We start from the raw sequence: 23,704 nt of genomic DNA on the forward strand, positions 1-23,704 counted from the left end.
TGGAAAATAAAGCTTCATGGAATATGATTTAATGTGTAATTTTTAAGGTTAATGTATTAGTTTTGATAATGCTCTTGCATTTTTGTTGGTATACATTAGGGATAAGTATTTTGTGAAGTGTTGGATAATCTATTTTTCCTGGTTTTTGATATATACAAAAATAAATTATTAAAATCTACAAAATTGTTTACAATTAAAACCTGAAAATGTGGTCTAATTTACAACAGATTAAACAGAGTTAAAGCAAATGGTGGTTGATTAAAAGCAACAATAAAAAGATTTTGTGACAAATACTTTAATAAAATTAAATTAGATATATAAAAAGGAGAAAAGATGCTAGTTTGTTTACTTACAAATAAAGGGACGAATTGAAAAAAGATATGAAATAAACATATGTAATATGTGAAATAAAATGATAAATATATTACATGTATGCATATAAAAACAAAATGTAAAAATGTCTAGTGTAATGCTATTAAAAAAAACTTTCAGGAATGTTGAATATCATATGATGAAAAAGATGGTTTGAATGGCTACAAAATGTATATTGAAAAAAACAGTGGAAATAAAGAAATATCTTGGTAGCACATGCCACCATTTGGTGGACTGCAGATGATGTGGAATGCAATTCCAAGAATCTAACTACACAATATACATTATCTTATCTGGAGATTCACACTATGCAATAAGATTTGTAGTAATGGTGAGACTGAAATTATCTTTAGCAGAAACAATACTAATAAAGGAAAGATTTTTCTGTCAATACAAAAAGTATATATTTACATCATTTGTGACATTAGCCACCAATACCTGGACTGCAACATTTTGTGACATCTGCCACTACTTGGTGGACTGCAGATGTCTAAAATGTACATGTATCTAACTACACAATATGCATTAACAGCATATGCACACTACAATAAGATATGATATAATGTTGTGACTGATATCTTTAGCATTAATAATACTAATATGAATAGTTTTTTGAGGTTATACATAAAGTAAATATTCACAACATTTTGTGGCATCTGCCACCGGTTTGGTAGACTGCAGATGTTAGCATGGTTGGCTTTCTCCACGACACTAAACAATGAGTCTAAATACACAGTCAATATATATTAAGTGGAGATTCACCCTGCAATAAGATATCTTTAGGAGAAATATTTCTTACAAAGAAAAGTTTTTTCAACCTATACAAATGGTAGATATCATAAAACGTTTTGACATATCTGCCACCATTTGGTGGTCTGCAGATTTTAAAACGTTCCAAAAAGCTAACAACGAATAACTACACAATATAAATAAATTACAAATGCACACGTACACTATGCAATAAGATTCGACTATCAAAAACAATACTAATAAAGAAAGTGATTTTTCAGCCTATACAAAAAGTAAATATTTAATCATTTTATGACATCTGCCACCATTTGGTGGACTGCAGATGTTAACATGGTCAGCTTTTCCAATGAAACTAAACAATGAATATTACTACACTATATACACTAACTGCAGATTCACAATAGGTTGTTTTAGCAGCACATGACTAAAATAAGAAATTGTTCAGAAATTTAATATCACACATTTCACAATTGCTTTTCTACTCAAGAAATAATCAGTGGTGTACAGTATAAAAGATCATGTTATAATTAGACAATAAAAAACACAAAAAAAATGCTTGCAATTTTTATCAACTTAAAGTAGAGTAGATAATCAATAGGAAAGTAAATATTGGATTAATACAATATATTGACAAGATGGTAAGTATAATTGTTTATGGTTGTATGAAATCTGGTGTACTGCATGAAGAGAAATTGACAATAATTGGAAATTTTAGATGATGATAAAATTACAGTTTATATAACACATACTATGTGCATTTAGTTGAGGTGAAATTAAAATTCAAGTTTTTAAATTGCTAAACAACTTGTTTTCTCTGCAGGGGAAAAAAATCCAAATGTTTGTATCATGCAAGACCTTAGAATGATATTCTGATGCTATTAAGTGCTTTTGGAAGGAAAAAGAGAAACCGCTACTACATGTCCATAATGGGGAAATATTTGCCAAAAAATTAATTTGTTTGTCAAGAAAGTATATTAAAGATTTTTGATTGTTATTGTACAACAAAATTGTGATTACACAAATGTGAGATGTTTAACAGGTATTTATGGGAAGAGGTATTTTTTTATAGGTGATTTCAGTTCTGGAGCACAGATGATTTTAATTATGGGGTAGTAAGGGAACTAATTCAATAGGGTATGTTTAAATATCTTTAACAGATGTTTATCATGGATAAAAAAGCAACTTTTTTTTTGTCTTTAGTTTGGTATCTTAACTATGTTTGAAGTAAAATATTAGTTAATGAAGCGTTGTATTATTTTTCATTGCTAAAATCACCTATAAAAGCTATTCAATATTTACATATCATAGCATTTTTTCTTTTTTTGTACACGTGAGCTTTTTTTCCTGGATTTTTCATTTTCTGAGTCAGATTTTTTTGTAAGTTGTCCATCTTCTGAGTCCGAGGAGTTGATTACAATTTTTCTTTTCAATTTCATTTTTTTTTCTTAAGTTCCAGTAGCGGTATTTCAGCATCTGATTCGGAGGTACTTGGTTTTTTACTACATTTTGTAGGCTCCTCCAATAGCAACTCCGCTAACTCCATGTCAGAGTCGGCATCTGTTAATGTTGATACTGACTGATTGACAGGCTGAGCAACTTCATAATTGGATGGCATTTTTATTTTTTGTAGCCCACTGGTGGATGGCTGCTGGGGATTTGAAAACAAGGGTTTCTTTGAATTCATGTTCACAGGATTTGGGGATGAGATGGTTTTCCCCAGTGGTTTAACGGTTTCCATGTGGGGACTTTGTTTGTATGGTTTTATTAGTATATTTGTTAAGCATAGTTCTTGTTGTTCGATTGCGGACAATTGCTGTTTTAGTTTGAAAAGTTGTTGCTGTAAGTTTGCCTTTTCAGTGACTATTTGTTTCAGTCGTTGAATTTGTTCTGGTAGGTCAGACATCTGTAATTTATTATACTGGGTTATATATTTATCAAAACCAACATTTACATAGCCAAAATGCAATTGTATGATTATAAAATAATTGATAAATAAAATGCTTCGCTGAACGCAGCCTGATACGACTGCAGAGGTCTAACTCCGAACAGTTGGGGCAAATTTGGACACAAAATTTAAGCTTGATATCGTCTGAATTTGGATTGTGATCAAATTTTGACATAATACAGGTGGTTGACACAAAATTAAGTGGTCAAAGTTCTAATTTTTTGAACACCCATTTGGAGCAATTACTCCCCAAACTCAATCCCAGCCTTCCGTTTGTACTATGGAACCTTGTAGAGAGAGATCCATACACTTAAGCATGTGGTATTGAACCTTCTTGTAAAATTTCAGAGATCCATTCACTTAAAACTAAAGTTATTGTCTGGAAACCAAATGTGTCTTTGGACGACGTCGAAGACGACGCAGACGACGACATCATAGCATTATATGAACCCAGAAAAATTGTAGTGGGTGTATAATAAGTTTTTTTTTTTTTTTATATTTGGCTAATAACACTAATCAAATATATCTATCCACAGTGTTATCATACAATGTCTCAAATTGTCAGCTGGTAACAATGGGTTTACATGTAGTTCAAATTGTGGATAGTCCGAAGCAATTTATCTATCCTGTTTTCCACTGAGACAAAGGAAAACTAAAAATCTTTTATGATAGACCGTGTCTTTCAGATCTAGATCACGCAACATGAATACAGCATCATTGAGTAAATGAATGCTGTTAACTGAAATATTTAAAATAGTGCATTCTTGGTTAAAGGCAGAACTTATTATGTTTTGAAGAGATGATTTGCTGTGGAGTTTAGTGGCAATTATGGACATGGTGTTACATAGGTCTGTATCTGGAGCACGGCAAAAGTGTATTGTGATATCTGAATTATAGTGCAGCAATCCACAATATCCATAAAAATCATAAGTTATATGCCCTACAGGCGGATTAAGTTCTTGCAATAAGGTGCAGAAATGGCTATAACCACTTTCACAACTTTTAATCATTGCTTCCATATCTTTAATAAAAGAAACACATGGTTCCGTTAAATTTTGGAGTTGACATTCAGTCAAATTTGATATTGGTGACACTTTTTCTGCTGCCAAAAACTGTAAAGATGGAATCATCGTTCTGCAGATGATAATTAAGATATTATTTATTACATCATGTTGTTTTAGAAAAGTTGGAAAATGATTTGCTTTCAAGATTTATGCAGGAAATTGTGAGCATATGTTTTTTACCACTGCAGTTTCGAGATATGATTTAAAATTGTAGGAAAGGAACTATCTGAGACTTGAGTACACTATTTCTAATTTTTCCAGAAGCTTTAATGTTATAAGGATTATACATGTACATGTATGGATCATGGTGTTGTACAAAATCAATGGTGCATTAATAAGTGACTTAATTTGGCCACACATAGCATACATTTTGTGCTAATGAAATCAAACATTTGTTGGAGGTGTAATAATATGATTACTTTAATCACAGGAGTATTGATAAGCTTTTTTAAACATGCAGAAATTTGTATAAATGTTTTTAATTAAAATTTTCAAGGATCAGGCAGTATGTACAGATGCAAAATTCTCTGTTGGGGGGGACTTTTAGTTATAATAACAGTTTGTGAAATACTTAAATGATGGTATATATGGCCATTCTATGGAGAGAATAAATGGAGAATGTGTCCCATGGGAGATGATGCCCCTGCTTGCATATAACGTTATAAAGGGCCATAACTCAAGAACTGTAAAAGTGGCCCTACCCAAACTTGAACTTGATCTGAGTTTTGTGGTAAGCATTGTTTTGAGTTTTATAAAAATTAGTTGACATAAACTTAAATTATAGAACATAAACGGACGGGCTAAAGTCGTACATGTACGTACAAACGAACAAGGTTAAAACTTAATGTCCCCTTTGCTATGGCAGGGGCATCAAAAATGAATTTGGTAAAAGAAATGTTTCAATGATAAAACAAGGGGTTATGTTTTGAAACAGATTGGTTATTTATATCATGCATAGCTGATTACAACAGATATTTATTTTTATTAATGGTTTTAATTGGCTTGCATTAATTTTGTTTAAAGAAAAATAGCTTTGATATTTTTGAACGGAATATGGGAAATAGCAATTGATCATAATATCATATGCTGGTCTTAAAAGTTGTATACGTTTACATCCTTTTAGCTTGTTTTTGGTAGTTATGTCATTAGCAGTCATATCAATTTTTTTTAAATTTTTGTTTATTTCATGGAAGATGTGTAAATATATAACATGGAATAAGATATTTTTTGTTCTGGCTATAAAAAATCATTTGATTCCTATATCTGTGTTTAAATATTATATAATACACAGCTTTAATTACAAAAATTGTGTATTTCAAAATTTCAAAATTGGATATAATTCAATTGTGTTATATTCTATCTAAATGGAATGGTGACGTGCATCAATGGAAAATGACATGCAAACAAAGGAAATAAAAATGTTAACACCATTGGCAAAACAAATGTACAAGCAATCAATTTAACAACATAGGATATGTGATACTGTACACAACTTAAAAAAACATTTAGTGCATGTCCTGGATGTGAAAAATTCTGTCCATTAATAACATTCCTGGGTAAAAAGTATGGACTATCGGTTTCCAATAGAATGTCTCCCAAAGGTATTTCTTTAGCCAATTGGTGAATATTGTATGCTGTAGGGAATGTTACCATGTTTGTTATTCCAATTTTACAGTTTGGGAAATATTTCCAGTTTTGATAATCATTTATTGTAGATGTAAAACAATGCAGGTGAATCTTGTGCGATGCAGGTAAATATTCCTTTGCAATGTGAAATGCATCCATGCAACTGTCACGCAAATGAAGAACAATTGGTTTGTCTAATCGATTTGCAATTTTCAACTGTTCTTTGAATGTTTTTTTTGAATTGCCACAGCACATTTTTTGGTATAGTCTAATCCGCATTCTCCAATAGCTACACAATCTTTGTTTGTTGCTATATCTTCAATTTCGAGTCTAGTATTAATATCGAATAAGTGTGCACATTTAGGATGGAGTCCAATGGTAAAATGTGTTTTGAATTTTACAGATTGCAAATTTTGCCATTGATTGTACTTAATGGGGAAACAGAAATTTGAAATACATCCACCAAAATATTTCGGCAGTGATAGTCTCGGTTCAGTAAATCTAAATGGCAATGCGAATCGAAGTAAAGTTCTTTTAAGTGGGCAAATTTGCAATTTTTGCCTCTGCAGGTTTCAGGTGGTTCTCGTTCATCATCACAATATAAATGGGAGTGGCAAATTCCCTGAACGTAAACTTCCATTTTTGTGATAAGTTCTGAAAAATTAAAAAATAATAATTGCACCTTACTATTAAAGATAATTTATGTTAGTGAAATAGTTAGTGAAGTTCATGTTATCATGGTAAAATTGAGCACTGTGGGATAAATTTGAGTGATTGATTTGTGCGTGGTAAAACAGCTGTGTAATGAGAATGACGGGAAAATCCACACAATGGTATACAGGAATTCACTTGTATTCCTAATTGTGAATCTGGGATATATTTCAAATGTCTGCCAATTATAATTGATTTATTGTCAAACATTACTTTGAATTCACTTGCATTGCACTTTTCATATCTGAAAATGTCGTTTATTTTGAATGTTGAATATATATAAATAGGTTTCTGTAAAATAATGCTCAGAGCATACAAATGGTACTCATTACCCCATGCTTTATTTGTCAAAGCAGTTTTGATAAGGTCGTCAAATTCATCCAGGACTGGTTTTGCAATACTTCTATCTGCAGCGAGCAACTGTTCAAAATGTATTTGGTGTTCCAGTAAAGTGTAAGCTGTTAGCACACGTAGAGTTTTCATTAAGACTTTTTTTATTACAGAGACCTATTGAAATCATTTCCCATAAGCAGTTACCTCTTGCTTGTGTGTGAACGGGTATATATTGAGAGAGGAAAGATCTATGACATTCTTTACTGACATTTTTGTCTTCAATTATCTCGGGAACAGCTACCGCTGTCATATTAATCAATTGTTCAGCAGTATGTTTTAACAGTTGATGATGCTGCAGCATTAAAATGTTCATGTTCTGTAATCCTTGATGTATCAATGGTATTTTCTTAAGTAGTTTAGTTGAATGGTGTGAAAGGATTTGAAGTTTGTATTGGTCTGAGGTTTTTGTTTGTTGCAAGGATTTGTTGCTTGCTGTAGTGATACCAACAGGCGTGATTTTTTGTTCTTGTGAATTAGTATCAGCAGAACACTGTTGTTTTGTGCTCTGGTTATTTGTAGTTGGAATGAGTTGTTTGTGCATTTCAGCATACTGTAACATTTTGCAGACCTGTTCGTTAGTATGGAAAGCTTCTGAAGAAAACTTTATAAGATGTAAACCTTGCAAGGTCTACACACGACTAAGAGCTACATATGCTTGTCCAGCAGCAAAGAAGGAACTGTCAAGAGAAATATATGCATTTTTCAATGTTGCACCTTGCATTCTGTGTACTGTGCATGCATATGCTACAATTATTGGAAACTGGACTCTATAAACTGGAGTATTTATAACGGGTAACAATAGATTTTGTTTAACTTTTGTTACTGGTATGAGTTCATCAGATGCTAATCTTTGAATCATGAGCACTTGTTTGTTTATTGTTTTTAAAATACCCACTGTACCATTCACTATTTGCGACTGAACATTTAGGTTACGTGTGATCATAACTTTGGCTCCTTCTTTGACTGAAATAGTCTGTGGCATTACTGATTTCAGTGAATTTAACTGATGTGATTCAGTTTTGTTTAGCAATTCCCTACCAGCATCATAATCAGTGGTGTGCAAATGGTGTAATGTAGAGGTTGGCAATAATGAATTCTGCAGTTGGTCATTTAAATTCATGCGTTCAACATGTTTTGAGCAAATAGCCATGCTATTTGATGAGGTCATATCTTGACACTCATGATCTAGGTCATGTCCACTTCCGCAAACGCGTGTTTGTAGTAATTCAAGGTCTTCAGTGCTGTGGTTTCCCAAACGAACACGATCTAATAATGATGCATATGTAATATCCTGTGATTGTCTATAATTTTCATTCAGGAAAAATGGATGAAATTTTGACAATAGTTGGCTTTCATAAATTTGCCTTGATTGTGAGGTACTGTTTGTAACTACTGGCAATTGTAAAAGATCTCCAAATAGAATAACTGTTTTTCCTCCAAACAATTGCTTTTCATTTGTCATTGTTGAAGTCTGATTACAAATCTGACTCAATTTTTCTAGAATTTCAGCAGTCATCATGCTGATTTCATCAATAATTATAACATTTGTACAACAAATTGATTCCCAATTGGTATCCCTGTATTGTATAGATGTTTCCAAATTACAATCCAATTTGAAAAAGGAATGCACAGTGCGGCCATTTACCAGTAATGCAGCATTTCCTGATGTTGCCAATACTTCAACAATTGAACAATTAAATTCATACTGTAGAACTAAGGTGTGTAGCAGAAAGGATTTACCACAGCCCCCGGGACCTGTAACAAATGCCAAGAGTTGATTGCCTTCATACGACATTAAGGAATCGAATACTGTTTTTGTGATGCAGTCATTTGATGTTTTCTCATGAGTAAACTCTTCTGATCATTCAAAATCATGTCTTTTGACCAGTGAAGAATGGATAAAACTTCAGATGAATGAAGGTCAGCTTCAGTTTCGTTACATATATAACTGTCATATTCTTTCAGTTGTTGATCTGATAAATTGCTGAAGTCAACATCTTCTCCCAATTCTAACCCTTGAATTTTTTTTTTAAAGTCTTTTCATCTGAAACCTGTTCTATCAACAGTTTTCTTGCCATGCGTCCAATTTGATGAGCATCAAAATTGCGTTCTTTCATTTCTCTGAAAACAATGTCAAGTGCATCATCTGTTTCGAAAAGAGTCTGTATGTAACATTCTTCTTTGTATGATTTTGACATATTGAATTCTGAAATTAAGTCTTCTTCCTTTCTGTATGGAACTTGAGAAAGAAGAGTTTGGAAATAAAAAGATTCACCATCCAAAGGCGTCAGGAAACGGAATCTAGGTATCGATTTTGTGTTTCTTTGAACTATGAACTTTCCCTTTAAATCAAGATGTAGACAATTCAAACGTGACTTAGGTATTTTGGTTTTTGATGTAAAAATTTCAAAATCATATGAAGTTTATTAGATATCTTTAAGTTAGAATAAATAGTAAAACGGCTTGCTATACCTATCATTTATTGATAAATCACCGTATTATTAAATTATTTGTATTCATTGCCAAGTAACACCCTAAAAAAATCAGTCAGATTTTGGTTGCTATGCTCACATCAGTAGTAGAGGTCTTGAAATTAATGAATTTAATAATTGCATTTAAGAATTGAATGCTTCTTTTTATAATTCTATTGGGGTGTAAAACGGTTGACCCAAGCAGAAGCGCTTCATTCTAAAAGTGTGCGCACGATCAACGCTTTTACAACCCTATACAATTATAAAAAGAAGCATTCAATTCGTATAATTACATTTTTATGCCGCAACCGTGAAATTAAGAGTTATTAAAGCAAGCTTTTTGTTTGTTTTTTCTATGCATTATATTAACATCGTCACGGATAGCACATGCAGTCATAGCTGCTGAATTTTATAGGGAAATAAAATATGATCTTGGAGTGACTCGCGATTGTTGTCAGCAAATCAAAATTACGGACTTTTATGAAACATACACCTTGTTTTATTAATTTTGTAGCTTGCTGTTCGGTGTGAGCCAAGGCTCCGTGTTAAAGGCCGTACTTTGACCTATGGTCGTTTACTTTTGCAAATTGTGACTTGGATGGAGAGTTGTCTCATTGGCACTCAGACCACATCTTATATCTATGTAATGTAATTATTGATACGTAAAGAATTTCAGAATATCAAATTGTGCAAAATATTTACAAAATAGCATTGCAGCTATATATTCGAGGTGTAGTTCCATTGTAATATCAAATAAATTCACTTTCGGCTTAAAATGGCAATTAATGCCCAGTTCTCAGCATACATGTGGATATTTTTTCTTCTTCCACGAATCTACTATAGATATTTGGATATAGAATGCGCTTTTCTTGTTTGCAATTTTATGATGTTGTATGAAACCTACTCAGATGTACCAATATGAGTTTATCGACTACATACATTTTGTATAAAGATTTTTCATAGTGCGTTTAGTAACGGATTCTTCAATGCAATATCCACAAATAGCATAGTTTTAAGTTACAATATATTATAGTTAAGCGAAGAAAGACAAGAAGAAGAAACATCATTAATCAATATCATATATATATAGTCAAACTTTCGTCTATATTTCAGTACAGTAATTTCAGTCTTCCTTTTAAACAACTTCCCATTCTGTAGTAAAACAAACATGCCCTTGACTACGGCGTTAATGTTTCTTTGTCTGGAAATATCAGGCCGTGTTCTCATTATGAGGATTTTATTACTAGAGCAGTCCTCTTTATAGAAAAAACTAACCAAACATGATTATAGATTAAGAGGAAAGAATAAAAATTGACTGTATTCGTTCCACGGATATCATCATGGATTGTTAAGGTGTCTTAGAATCTAAAATTAGAATCTAGTCCGAGATTACTATGATGTCTAAGGGCCTTTTTTATAACTTGCTTGGGCCGGCAGAGAAATTTCTGACTACAAACTAGAGGCATGTTTACTCTGTCCTACTTCTCACTTTTCCAATATATCGTCTATTTTGAAATATAACTGGTTTTGTCACGTGCCTGCATGGTGATATTACAACTAATTGTGACTATGAAATCGCACTACGAGGGATGCGTGTGAAAAGACAGTGCTTTCCCTTTTGCCATGATACACCTGTTAGTCTTAAACGTAGAAGATCGTTCGGTTTCTACTGTTTCCACCCCCATACTTTCCTGTTTGTCCCTTAATTTTAGATTTTTTTTAACTAAATTCGGTATAATTTCATATTATAACAATTTATAACAAATCAAGTTAAGGATCAAAAGGCGTTACAGAGATATATCAAAGAAAGATTTAGTTAATTGTAATGTATGATATGTCACAAAACAAAAATAAAAATGAGCTTCGACTTCTAGTGGTCTTTTTTGACTACCAAATAAATGTTGATTCAGATTTGTGAGGTACGTTCAATTGATCTAACATATGCCCAGCTTTTCGTTTCTCTAATGCAACATTTGACAATCTTTCCTTTCCAAGTCTCTTCTGTTCTGCCATAAATAACATTGCCTCCTCTTTGTCTGTTATATACTCATCATATTCGTGTAGACCATGAATGACAGCAAACATCATAGGATATTTGGTGCCACATGCACCATTAAAATCGTCCATATCTATAGTCCATACAAATACACCTCCTAGATTATTACTCCTCGCTAACTCAGCCTGCAAATACATATAACTTAATCATGTGATTTAGTATAAAAGCTGGAACCACATACTTAGAAACAAACTGCATCAGTAAGAGTAACCTTCGTCTCCATTTGTTCACTTTTTATACTGTATGCTGACTAAGGAGCAGGCCAACTTTTAACACAAACTTGTACATAAAAACCCTGAAATTTCTCTCAATTTTATGGCATCAAATGTCAAGTCAGTAGTTTTTCTTTATGTTTTCATGTTTTCTTTGTTAGATCTTTTACACGTCTTTATTTATTTTGGTTGTTCTACGATTTTTAAGGGTTTGGGTTTTTTCTCTCGTAGTTGCTTTTCAAAACTTTTTTTTTATAATTATTATTCTATCATGAAAACAACCACTGTACATGAAATTCATTGGAAAATGAAAGAAAAAGAAAATAGGCTTTTTTGTTATGCACAACAAATATATCATTAAGTCTAAAAATTAATGTACTTATTTGATGAGTATGATTCATGAACAAACATAGCATGCAACTTAATTATTTTCAGTTTCTCTCGACTTCTTTGAGTTTTGAATCCCACTCCCCTGGTATCGTCTGTCTCTTTTTAACGTACTCGGTGATACATGAAACATGTGTTATATACGCAAGGAAATCTTATCATTTTGGCATTTTTGTCCTGAATAAAGCAACCCCAATGTGATTTAATTAGAAATATTACCTTTTCTTGAACACTGATTGGATTATCATGACTTATCCATTCATCTTCATGAACTATGAATGGTACACGTCCATACATTTGTTCTGACAATCCACCGTTTTTTATAAGATGACAAAGCTAATAAGAATAGAAAAATTCTATTAATGGCATATACTAGTATATGAAAATAAGAAGATGTGGTATGATTGCTAATGAGAATAATTTCCACCAGAGTCCTAATGACGTGGATGTATATAAGCAACTATAGCTAGAACTATCGGTTCACTGAAAAATGTCGCTTAAGAAAACAAAGTAAGTATATGTGTATCAAAGACAATTTTTTTTTACAAAAATAACCCCAAAAAATAAGATTTCCGAAAATACAATTTGAAATAAAATAGTATTTTTTATCAAACATTAGAAGCTCGATGAACGGTGATTAAAGTTTCTTATTATATACTTAGTAGTAAATACAGATAAATTGTATGTGTAATACAATCATTGGCAAGCGTGCTGTATCAGCCACCCGTGATGATATCGATATCAGCACGGTTGCAAAGGCTTTATCACACCTTTAATCTGTATGACGTCACGTCATCGATTGCAGTCACTGTTGCAATTGCAATAGCTTTATCAACAGCTGCAAACCCCTAATCTTTTGACGTCATGTCAAACCTATAATCTGTATGACGTCATTTCAAACCTCCTTACCTGTATGACTTCAGGTCACATAAAAACATCTACGTGAGGTATTTGTATATAATAAAGTGTATATGATATGGCTTTTTCAATATCACACACCGTATCAACCCTCAACCAATATAATCCCTCGAGCAGAGCTCTTGGGATTATATTGGTGTCTCGGGTTGATACGGATGTGATATTGAAAAAGCCATATGATATTTTCTATATATTTACGTTTTTAACTGGATATCCATCTCCATTGTCGGAACCAGGACCGATAGCTAATGATCCCGGAGCAGACATGTTGCTGTTCTGTAATCTGAAAGATCTTCCAAAAAATGGTATTCCAAGAATGATTTTATGCTTTGGTACACCCTGTGCTATCCAGGTGTTTATCAAAGAATTCTGAAACGTTATAATTAAACCATTAGAATGATTAATCGGTTGTAACAAATATAATATTTATTACAAAACTATTTTTATATGCTTTCAATGTTACTTTTGAATGTAACATATATACGGATTGAAGGGCGGAGGCTTAAAGCCTTTGGACTGCCAATGCAAAATAATTTATGTTCCCATTCCGATCGGACGTGCCTGAGTATTTATACATCCTGCACAGCCAAACGGACGACCCTCTTTAGCATGTGTTTTACAGCTGGGTAGGAAAAGGCCACTGAGGACTATATTCCTATACCCCATGCAGTCAATCCTTAGGGCAGATTGTTTAGAATTAAATGTTTATTTTGAAATAAAATATATAATTTATTTAAGTGTGTGGAGTTTGTTGTTTATGTTTTTCACTTCAACTCGAAATTATGTTAATGGCGAATATTATTACAGTAACTATGCATTTTAAAATTTATTCCTGCAACAACAACAAAAAACTAAGTTCATTAAAGAAATAGAACAAAACCAAAATATCTTTATCTTCAACATTAACATTAACGGTACCAATTTTACGGCACCAGATGCGCATTTCGACAATAAATGTCTCTTCGGTGATGCTCGAGGCCGAACTATTTGAAAATTAAAACCTCATATAAACATTGAAGAGCTAAATAATCACAAAAAGGATCAAAATAATATCCAAATTCAGACAATGAATCAAAGCTTTACATGAGGGAGATATATTCTTTAATTTGAAATGATTCCTAAAATTATATAACAGCAAATTTCAATCAAACAATATCCGTCTCTTAATGTCGATACCGAAGTAATAACAAATGTATAAACTTACTACGTTTTTCACACCATTTTCTCCTGTCAGTGCACTGTGTGGGTATACTATCATGGGATCGTCCCAATGTCCATAGAAGTCATACAGTTTCAGATTTATGAAATCAACAACTCTACAAGTAGAGAATGGAAATTATCGAGAGGAAGAATAAAATGAAGCTGTTGTCTTCATTTGATTTTCAATTATTATTCTCTTGTCTTACTAACGCAAAATTCACAAACCATCGATTCTCTTTCCCTAAAACTCGATTGAACCCCATGGTTTGAATCCAAAACACTTTGTTTCGGGACAAAATATAGAAATCAACTGTCAAGATGAAGAATAGGAATAAAAGCCCTGTTCATTGATAATTTTCTATGTTTTCTATGTATTGTGTGCGATTTTGTCCCATGTACATTTACTCCATATCCTTTAATTTTATAGTCGGACATTGAAAATAAATTGCACAAAATACAACACTGAACACTAATTGTCGTAAACAGTTTTCGTCTCTATAGGATGATCTACTGAGCGAGATGAAAAAACTTAAAGTTGACATTTCCAATAGAAAAAATTAATAAATCCAAATTATTTTATCAATACCGTAATAAAGGAAGCCTTTACATCGAAATGACAACGAAGTCAATACAGACGACATTATCATAAGTGTAAGATAAAAATTATCGTTTTTGCAAAAGAACATTTTAAATATTTTGTATACAAACCTTGATGCTCTACTAAGATCATACAATATGTTTGTGTACAAACCTTGATGTTTTACTAAGATCATACAATATGTTTGTGTACAAACCTTGATGTTTTACTAAGATCATACAATGTGTTTGTGTACAAACCTTGATGTTTTACTAAGATCATACAATGTGTTTGTGTACAAACCTTGATGTTTTACTAAGATCATACAATGTGTTTGTGTACAAACCTTGATGATGTTTTACTAAGATCATACAATGTGTTTGTGTACAAACCTTGATGTTTTACTAAGATCATACAATGTGTTTGTGTACAAACCTTGATGTTTTACTAAGATCATACAATGTGTTTGTGTACAAACCTTGATGTTTTACTAAGATCATACAATGTGTTTGTGTACAAACCTTGATGATGTTTTACTAAGATCATACAATGTGTTTGTGTACAAACCTTGATGTTTTACTAAGATCATACAATGTGTTTGTGTACAAACCTTGATGTTTTACTAAGATCATACAATGTGTTTGTGTACAAACCTTGATGATGTTTTACTAAGATCATACAATGTGTTTGTGTACAAACCTTGATGTTTTACTAAGATCATACAATGTGTTTGTGTACAAACCTTGATGTTTTACTAAGATCATACAATATGTTTGTGTACAAACCTTGATGTTCTACTAAGACCATACAATGTGTTTGTGTACAAACCTTGATATTTTACTAAGATAGTACAATATATTTGTGTACAAACCTTGATATTCTGTTTAGATCATACGATTTGTCAATCATCTGTTGAGTAGGATCAACACAAACTGATAAAACAAGGGTTTCTTTATTGTCTGGTTCTTCTTCTATCTCAAAATAATGTTGTAATACCTAAACCAAAAGTTAATAACAATCATAATACTAATACGGATGTCAAACGTAAAATGATAATAACTTCAAAAGAGTTTGTATTTTCCCCAAAGTTACAAGGCAGATACTTATTTGATGGGGTTTACAAAATAAAACATATCCCATGTGTCTGGAAAATTACAAATGGAGGTGGGGGGGGGGGGGGGGGGGGGGGGGTCTCACTGCACTCTTCATTTAATATAAATACCCGCATATATTTCCAATTCATGTTCTATATAAATACCTGCATACATTTCCTATTAATATTCTATATATCTTGAACCTTGTTTCTTTCAGCATAAAAAAATTTACATTAAAAAAATATATAGATATAAGAAGATGTGGTATGAGTGTCAATGAGACAACTCTCCATCCAAGTCAAAATTTATAAAAGTAAACCACTATAGGTCAATATACATGTATATTAATTTTTATTTTATTCTAATCATCTCTCCTGTCAACGGTTCAAAATTTGATCTCGTGTAAGCAAAATCAATAAAGCATTCTTTTGTTAATCAAATTTTGTATTTTATATGTATATAAATATTTCACCGTTTTTTGATTGATTGTATCTCTATAACTTCAAATGCTATATATATAATTTTTTGATATTCATATATGCGTCTAAAAGATTTCTTAATCTCTCAAAACTTCATCTAAAGATAGATAATTACCTCTAATAATTCAGCAAAGTTGTGTTTATCTCCTGGTGGACTACCTCTTGTGCCTGGGTATTCCCAGTTCACGTCCAAACCGTCAAAATTATGCATGCGTAGATACCGAATAACTTCCAAAGCAAATGCTTCCATGTTTGTACGAGATGATACTAATCTACTCCAACTCTGACTCCCTAGTTCCCATCCACCAACAGATAACATAACAGTTAAATCTTCGTTTATGGTCATTAGATTAGTCAAATCTCTATATCTATAAAATTAAAACAAAGAATAGAAAATAACGAAAGTATTTTTTTTTTGTGTTTTGAATATGCAAGTTTCAAGTTAAAACGAACTCCTTTTTTTCTGAACATCGTGTGTTCTGAAAGGGTGATAATATCCTGCGACTTCGTGATATATCTAAAAGTATTTCGCTTTATTATCAGCATGTCATGAGGGGATAAATATAAACCAAGTATTTGTTGGAAACGAAACATACATGTTAAAAGCAGGTGATATCATGATAAAATGACTTTAGACCTACAATTTCTGCAGACGTTTAAAGGATGTCACTCTACATAAGTCGGGTTTTAACTGACATTTCACTGTTTCAAATACACATAGAAAGTTATTTCTGACTTAATATTATTAAATTATGAGGAAAAAAAATTCTCAAAGTTGACAGCATAAGTATTTCATTCGTTGAACGATGCTTTGGGTAGAAAGTTAGCTTCTTTATATGACACGTTTAAAATTCATCGTATTATCGTTAAAAACTTACAGCTGAAAATCTTCATAACCGTCTGGTAACTTGACAGAGGTTCCGTCATCGTCTAAGGCTGCCGATGCATAGATTAGGTGGGTACATAGAAAAGGGTCTATGTCTTTCGGTTTCAATGAAAATTCATGACCATCTCTGTAGATTGAGCTACCGCTGAAATAACATACTCTTCGGATATCGTAACCTAAGACAAAAATATAGGACGAATTAAAGAATATATTTCCATTTTAATGTGAGTGCAGGTTCCTTTGTGTGTTAGGTATGGTCACGTGATGCTAAATGCAGTACATAAATTCTGTATTACTTAGAATCTAATTTTCCGAAATATTCCTAAATGCGACAAGTTAAATACATATATGGGTACGAATATATTTTACCTTGGATTAATGCTGCCAAAAATATTTGGAAGAGAATTAAAAGCAGCCTCCGAAGATTCATCTGAAAGACTCGTGCGCACGTCGTTGTTATCTCTTTTTATTCCCTAAAATGAATAAGAGTACAAGTATAATAGAAATTTATTATCAACAACAATTACTGGAAACAATTTATGAATTTCTCTCCACCCAGAGAAGAGAAAACAGTTAACCAGCACACACTTATAAGTTGGTTCGCAAGGGTCGACACATCTATATGCCCATTGCTGTATTAATAAACGCTGAACATGTCTATAAGATTTTCAATACGCATGCATTGATTATTGTTTTTGAAATTTATTTCCCAAGGACATTTGTTTCTGTATATATTGAGACTGCTCTAAGGTAGTTATGTGTATGTGGACTGCTATAGGGGTTAAACGTTCGACGTTGTCGAGGAGCAGAAGCGAGGTCATGTTGCAATTTTTTATCCGAACTTGAAAACAACTTTTACGTATACAATTTTACAGACAATAAATCGGGGAAAAATAAACTATCTTATTAACTTGAATATTAATGGATGAACATTCTTCTAATGGATGCAAATATTTATAGAATAAATGTAAAATCAATGTAAAATCATCACAAGTGGAGTTTAAGCTGATGTCGAAATTCAGTAAATTAAAAAAAAATCGAAAATATTGACATTCTGAATGTAAACATTAGTTTTAGCAAAATCGAGAAACATGGATCTGTGAAGGTATATTTGAAATCCTTTTAGTTATTCAAGTGGCGTTGTATATATAGGTGCACATATCGAGATATGTAATAAACTGTTGACGCGGAGATATGTCTCGCCTGTATGTAATTTTGATAGTAAAATACAAATGTCGAAATTAAAACGACAATACTTTAACATGTAAACTACGCTCAAAGACAATGCACCATGACTAAAGATGCATAGTAAAATAACCTCCATGGAAATGAGATATTCCAATGATAAAATACAGCTGCACAACCTTACTACAATTGAACTATAATTTACAAAGGGAGAGAGTATTGCCCATTGGGCAATCACAAATCATAAGTAAATAAAAACAAACAAAATAATGACCAAATGAAAATCGACGATAAGATAAACGAGAGTCCACAAAACTTATTGAGTACTACGAATCCCATCAACACGTTCCCACCAAACACCAGAACGGTTGAAATGATGTACTCTGGAAGGGTCAGCAGAGCCTGCTCTGACAGTGACAACTGCCTTGTTACTCTTATGAGTCTGATTCATAGGTGTCATACAATTGTTAAAGGTCTCTTGTCTAAAAAATGAAAATGGCATGCGTCCGAAGCGCTTTTCTGGATTTACCTTCATCAGGAACGCTCAATGCCTAATATTTGAAAGCCAGGGATGTATATAAGAACCGAAACATTTGAAGAGCTAAACATTAAAAATGACCTAAAAAATAGCCAAATCCATCTAAGGTCAACTTTGCCTGAGGGAGTTGAAACCTTAGTTTCTAAATAATTTCAAAATTTATAAACGGACAATTTTAGAAAGGTTTGTTATAAATCATGTCAGTACCGAAGTACTGACTACTGAGCTGATGATACCCTCGGGGACTGATAGTCCACCAGCAGAGGTATCGACCCAGTTCTGTAAAAAATGAAAACAACACGTTATAAATTTCATGCGTTCGAAGCGCTTTTTCTAACAATAAAACATCAACAGATTCTTAAACCATCTGAACTTTTTATTTCTATACCCTTAATCTGACCGAACGTGAAAGTTTGTATTAAAATCAGTTTTCAGGACAAATGATAGTTTAATAAAGACTTTTGTTTTACATGTTTTCATGTATTCAATTCCGATAGAAATGTTTAATTTAACATTCTGAAAACAATAACTTAATGTAATGTTTTTTATTCAACTATTTGTTGCTGTGACAATTGATAGACTAAGAAATTAGTCTTATTATTTAAAATACGAGCAGAAATCATATCATTTACGGAAAAAAATACAGTTGAGATATATAGAACGATAATTCTTACCTAATATGTTGTTTACCAATAAATATATTAAGTACAATTTATTGTGCGATAGACAACAAAACTATCTTCATTTTTCATATGCAAATGAGTTATTACATGATTAACTGTGTAATTTTGACTGCTTGATCAATTCATAAATTGTTAATAATCAAAATTAATAAAGAATTTTTACAAAATTGTTGAAATATATTGTAAAAATTATGCAAATTTGACAATGAACTAATTGTGTGGTCAATATATTGCTTTACACATTATATTAATAATGGCTTCCGTTTTGTTTTTTTCCTATTCGTGTGTTATTTGGTGCAAATTAAATAATTAATGCATGTAATAAATCTAAAGATTTATTGTATTACCATCGATTAAATAGATATTGACAGTTGGCAGTCAAGACAGCTAAGATTATTTCTATTCAAAATTAGTAAATTAACATATTGCTGCACGATTTTGAATATGAAAGAACGGGAGAATAGAAATGATTTTTGGACACTTAAAAGTCGAAAAAAAATTACCTGTCACAGAGTCTTGCAGAATTTTACTCCTATAGAGTAAATATGAAAGTTGAAAGTTGAGCTATAGTAGTTTAATTCCTATTCAAATGTAAATCACAAAGAAAAGGGTCTTATAATTACTCTCTATTTAAGCCTTTGAGCTCAAAATCATAAAATATTATAAATCTATAAAACAACATCCTGCAAATATCAGTCTTTTCAAACTGTAATATATGTTTGATCATATAGCTCGTCAACTGTTTCGGTTCTTATACATCCTTGGCTTTCAAATATTCGGATTTGAGCGTTCCTGGTCAAGGTAAATCCAGAAAAGCGCTTAGGACGCATGACAATTATAAAGTGTTGTTTTTATAATTTAGATATCACCTGACACAGTTAAAACTTTCAAACTTCTTTTACTTCACGAAAAACTGCAAAACTGCAAAAAATTTACATGTTTTTATATCTGCCAATTCCATTATAAGATATGAGCAACAATAGTCAACACAAAAACATTTTGTCTTTTTCAAAGATGTTGATTTTAGTGAGAAATCTTCTGATGTATGGTGGTTGCTTGTAATTAATCTAACCAAAATCTACATTTAATCCTTTTACAAATATGTCAACCTCAAAATATTTTTCTATTGGCTGTATGACATTGTGTCGCGGGAACAACACCATTCTCAGAACAAGTACTTAGCTTGATCTATTGGCTGTATGACATTGTATCGCGGGAACAACACAATACTCCGAACAAGTACTAAAGTACTAAGCTTGATCTATTGGCTGCATGACATTGTGTCGCAGGAACAACACAATACTCAGAACAAGTACTTAGCTTGATCTATTGGCTGTATGACATTGTGTCGCGAGAACAACATTATACTCAGAACAATTACTTAGCTTGATCTATTGGCTGCATGACATTGTGTTGCGGGAACAACACAATACTCAGAACAAGTACTTAGCTTGATCTATTGGCTGCATAACATTGTGTCGCGGGAACAACACAATACTCAGAACAAGTACTTAGCTTGATCTATTGGCTGCATGACATTGTGTCGGGGGAACAACACAATACTCAGAACAAGTACTTAGCTTGATCTATTGGCTGTATGACATTGTGTCGCGGGAACAACACAATACTCAGAACAAGTACTTAGTTTGATCTATTGGCTGCATGACATTGTGTCGCGGGAACAACACAATACTCAGAACAAGTACTTAGCTTGATCTATTGGCTGTATGACATTGTGTCGCGGGAACAACACAATACTCAGAACAAGTACTTAGTTTGATCTATTGGCTGCATGACATTGTGTCGCGGGAACAACACAATACTCAGAACAAGTACTTAGCTTGATCTATTGGCTGCATGACATTGTGTTGGGGGAACAACACAATACTCAGAACAAGTACTTAGCTTGGTCTATTGGCTGTATGACATTGTGTCGCGGGAACAACACAATACTCAGAACAAGTACTTAGCTTGATCTATTGGCTGCATGACATTGTGTCGGGGGAACAACACAATACTCAGAACAAGTACTTAGCTTGATCTATTGGCTGTATGACATTGTGTCGCGGGAACAACACAATACTCAGAACAAGTACTTAGTTTGATCTATTGGCTGCATGACATTGTGTCGCGGGAACAACACAATACTCAGAACAAGTACTTAGCTTGATCTATTGGCTGTATGACATTGTGTCGCGGGAACAACACAATACTCAGAACAAGTACTTAGTTTGATCTATTGGCTGCATGACATTGTGTCGCGGGAACAACACAATACTCAGAACAAGTACTTAGCTTGATCTATTGGCTGCATGACATTGTGTTGGGGGAACAACACAATACTCAGAACAAGTACTTAGCTTGGTCTATTGGCTGTATGACATTGTGTCGCGGGAACAACACAATACTCAGAACAAGTACTTAGCTTGAACTTGTAGAGAAAAGTTCAGGAGTGGCAACCAACAAACATTAACACATTTAAATTGAAGTCACTAAAACAAATTTAGGTGTTTGTTATTAGGCCATACACATTAAAGAAAAAAAAAACCAAGATGAACATATATACATTTTTTTGTCTAATAATCGAGACGCTCGAAACTGATAACTGTAAAAAAAAGTAGTTAAAGCCATTAAAGAACAATTATTTTTGCAAATTTATTAATTTCTTTTGTTTTCTTTAATGTAGAAAGGCATAATTTTAAGTCGCTATACTCGCATTTTTAGTAAAGTTTCCGTGCCAATGAATAGACAAAATGTGTTAAAAACCGTTGCTGTAAATTGTTAGATTTCAGGAAATTGTATTGTGCATAGAACTTTCATGGACATTCTGAAAACTTATGTACGAACGATTGATTGTTTGCTGGTTGCTTATAGCCCAATGGGAAATATTACTTGCATGTTCAAAAAGAGAACAACTTATTAATAAGTACAATAGGTAGGTTTTGCAAGGTAGGGGTCGATTGGGATGAAAGGCGGGACATTTAGACTGCCAATGGGAAATGAGCGCATGTTGATTTCAACTCCCTCAGGCAAAGTTGACCTTAGATGAATTTGGCTATTTGTTTTAGGTATTTTTGTCATATAGCTCTTCAACTGTTTCGGTACTTATACATCCCTCGGATTTCAAATGTTTGGCTTTGAGCGTTCCTGATGAAGGTAAATCCAGAAAAGCGCTTCGGACGCATGAAATTATTAAACGTGTTGTTTTCAATTTTTTACAGCACTGAGTCGATACCTCTGCTGGTGGACTATCAGTCCCCGAGGGTATCATCAGCTCAGTAGTCAGTACTTCGGTATCGACATGATTTATAACAAACCTTTCTAAAATTGTCTGTTTATAAATTTTGAAATTATAAAGAAACTAAGGTTTCAACTCCCTCAGGCAATGTTGACCTTAGATGAATTTGGCTATTTGTTTTAGGTGTTTTTGTCATATAGCTCTTCAACTGTTTCGGTACTTATACATCCCTCGGATTTCAAATGTTTGGCTTTGAGCGTTCCTGATGAAGGTAAATCCAGAAAAGCGCTTCGGACGCATGAAGTTATTAAACGCGTTGTTTTCAATTTTTTTGGATTGGGACAGCAATTTTGCCTTAAAACCGGACCACTAAAAGAGTTGTTGCAAGAGTTCCGAATCGTGAAGAGACACTTTATCTACACGAGGATTTGACTTTCTAAATTTGATTGGATGTTGCTGCAAAATTATACATCCCGCACAGCTAAACAGACGTCCTACTTTGGCAAGGGTTTTACTGACGTCGGAAGAAGACCAACGGTTAGGGGAGGGTTGGCGCCTTCAAACAGGTTTAACCCCACCACATTTATTATGTGCCTGTCCCAAGTCAGGAGCCTGTAGTTCAGTGGTTGTCGTTGGTTCATGTCTGTCATATTTGTTTTTCGTAAATTGTTTTGTAACAAATTAGGCCATTAGTTTTCTCAGTTGAATTGTATTTTTAAAAACATCTTATTCATTTCAAAGATATTTGGAATTTTAATATTCTATTTATTTGTCCGTTCTTTTGTTTTACCACATATTATCATTGGGCGAGTCAAGTACGACATTATTCGTATACTTTTGGGGGAAAGTGAGACGGTGTATTTGTTTAGTCATTTGAATAAAAAATGTCTAAATCATGATCTGCTTTTATTTCATTTCA

General features: G+C 32.7%; 1 protein-coding gene across 1 annotated transcript; it reads right to left on the bottom strand.

The window, feature by feature from the left end:
* Positions 1–11,143: 11,143 nt before the first annotated feature.
* Positions 11,144–20,508, bottom strand: LOC127709572 (putative chitinase 1). The gene is made up of 8 exons (XM_052215176.1): positions 20,484–20,508; positions 17,134–17,317; positions 16,371–16,623; positions 15,554–15,678; positions 14,110–14,221; positions 13,104–13,274; positions 12,207–12,323; positions 11,144–11,513 (listed from the first exon to the last, which is right to left on the bottom strand). Exons 1-8 carry the CDS (start codon positions 20,506–20,508, stop codon positions 11,220–11,222), a joined length of 1,281 nt encoding a protein of 426 aa, XP_052071136.1. The 3' UTR covers positions 11,144–11,219.
* Between the last annotated feature and the right edge of the window lie 3,196 nt (positions 20,509–23,704).

The sequence above is a fragment of the Mytilus californianus genome, unplaced genomic scaffold (assembly GCF_021869535.1).
Source record: "Mytilus californianus isolate M0D057914Y unplaced genomic scaffold, xbMytCali1.0.p SCAF_7, whole genome shotgun sequence".
Taxonomy (NCBI): Eukaryota; Metazoa; Mollusca; class Bivalvia; order Mytilida; family Mytilidae; genus Mytilus; species Mytilus californianus.

Bases quoted from the DNA above. Each gene is read 5' to 3' on its own strand.
- LOC127709572 (XM_052215176.1), bottom strand. From the start codon at position 20,508: ATGGAATTGGCAGATATAAAAACAT. The intron at 16,624-17,133 runs GTAAGTTTTTAA...TTAATTTTATAG, and splicing joins GGTTATGAAGATTTTCAGCT to ATATAGAGATTTGACTAATC. The intron at 13,275-14,109 runs GTAAGTTTATAC...ATAACGTTTCAG, and splicing joins AAAATGGTGTGAAAAACGTA to AATTCTTTGATAAACACCTG.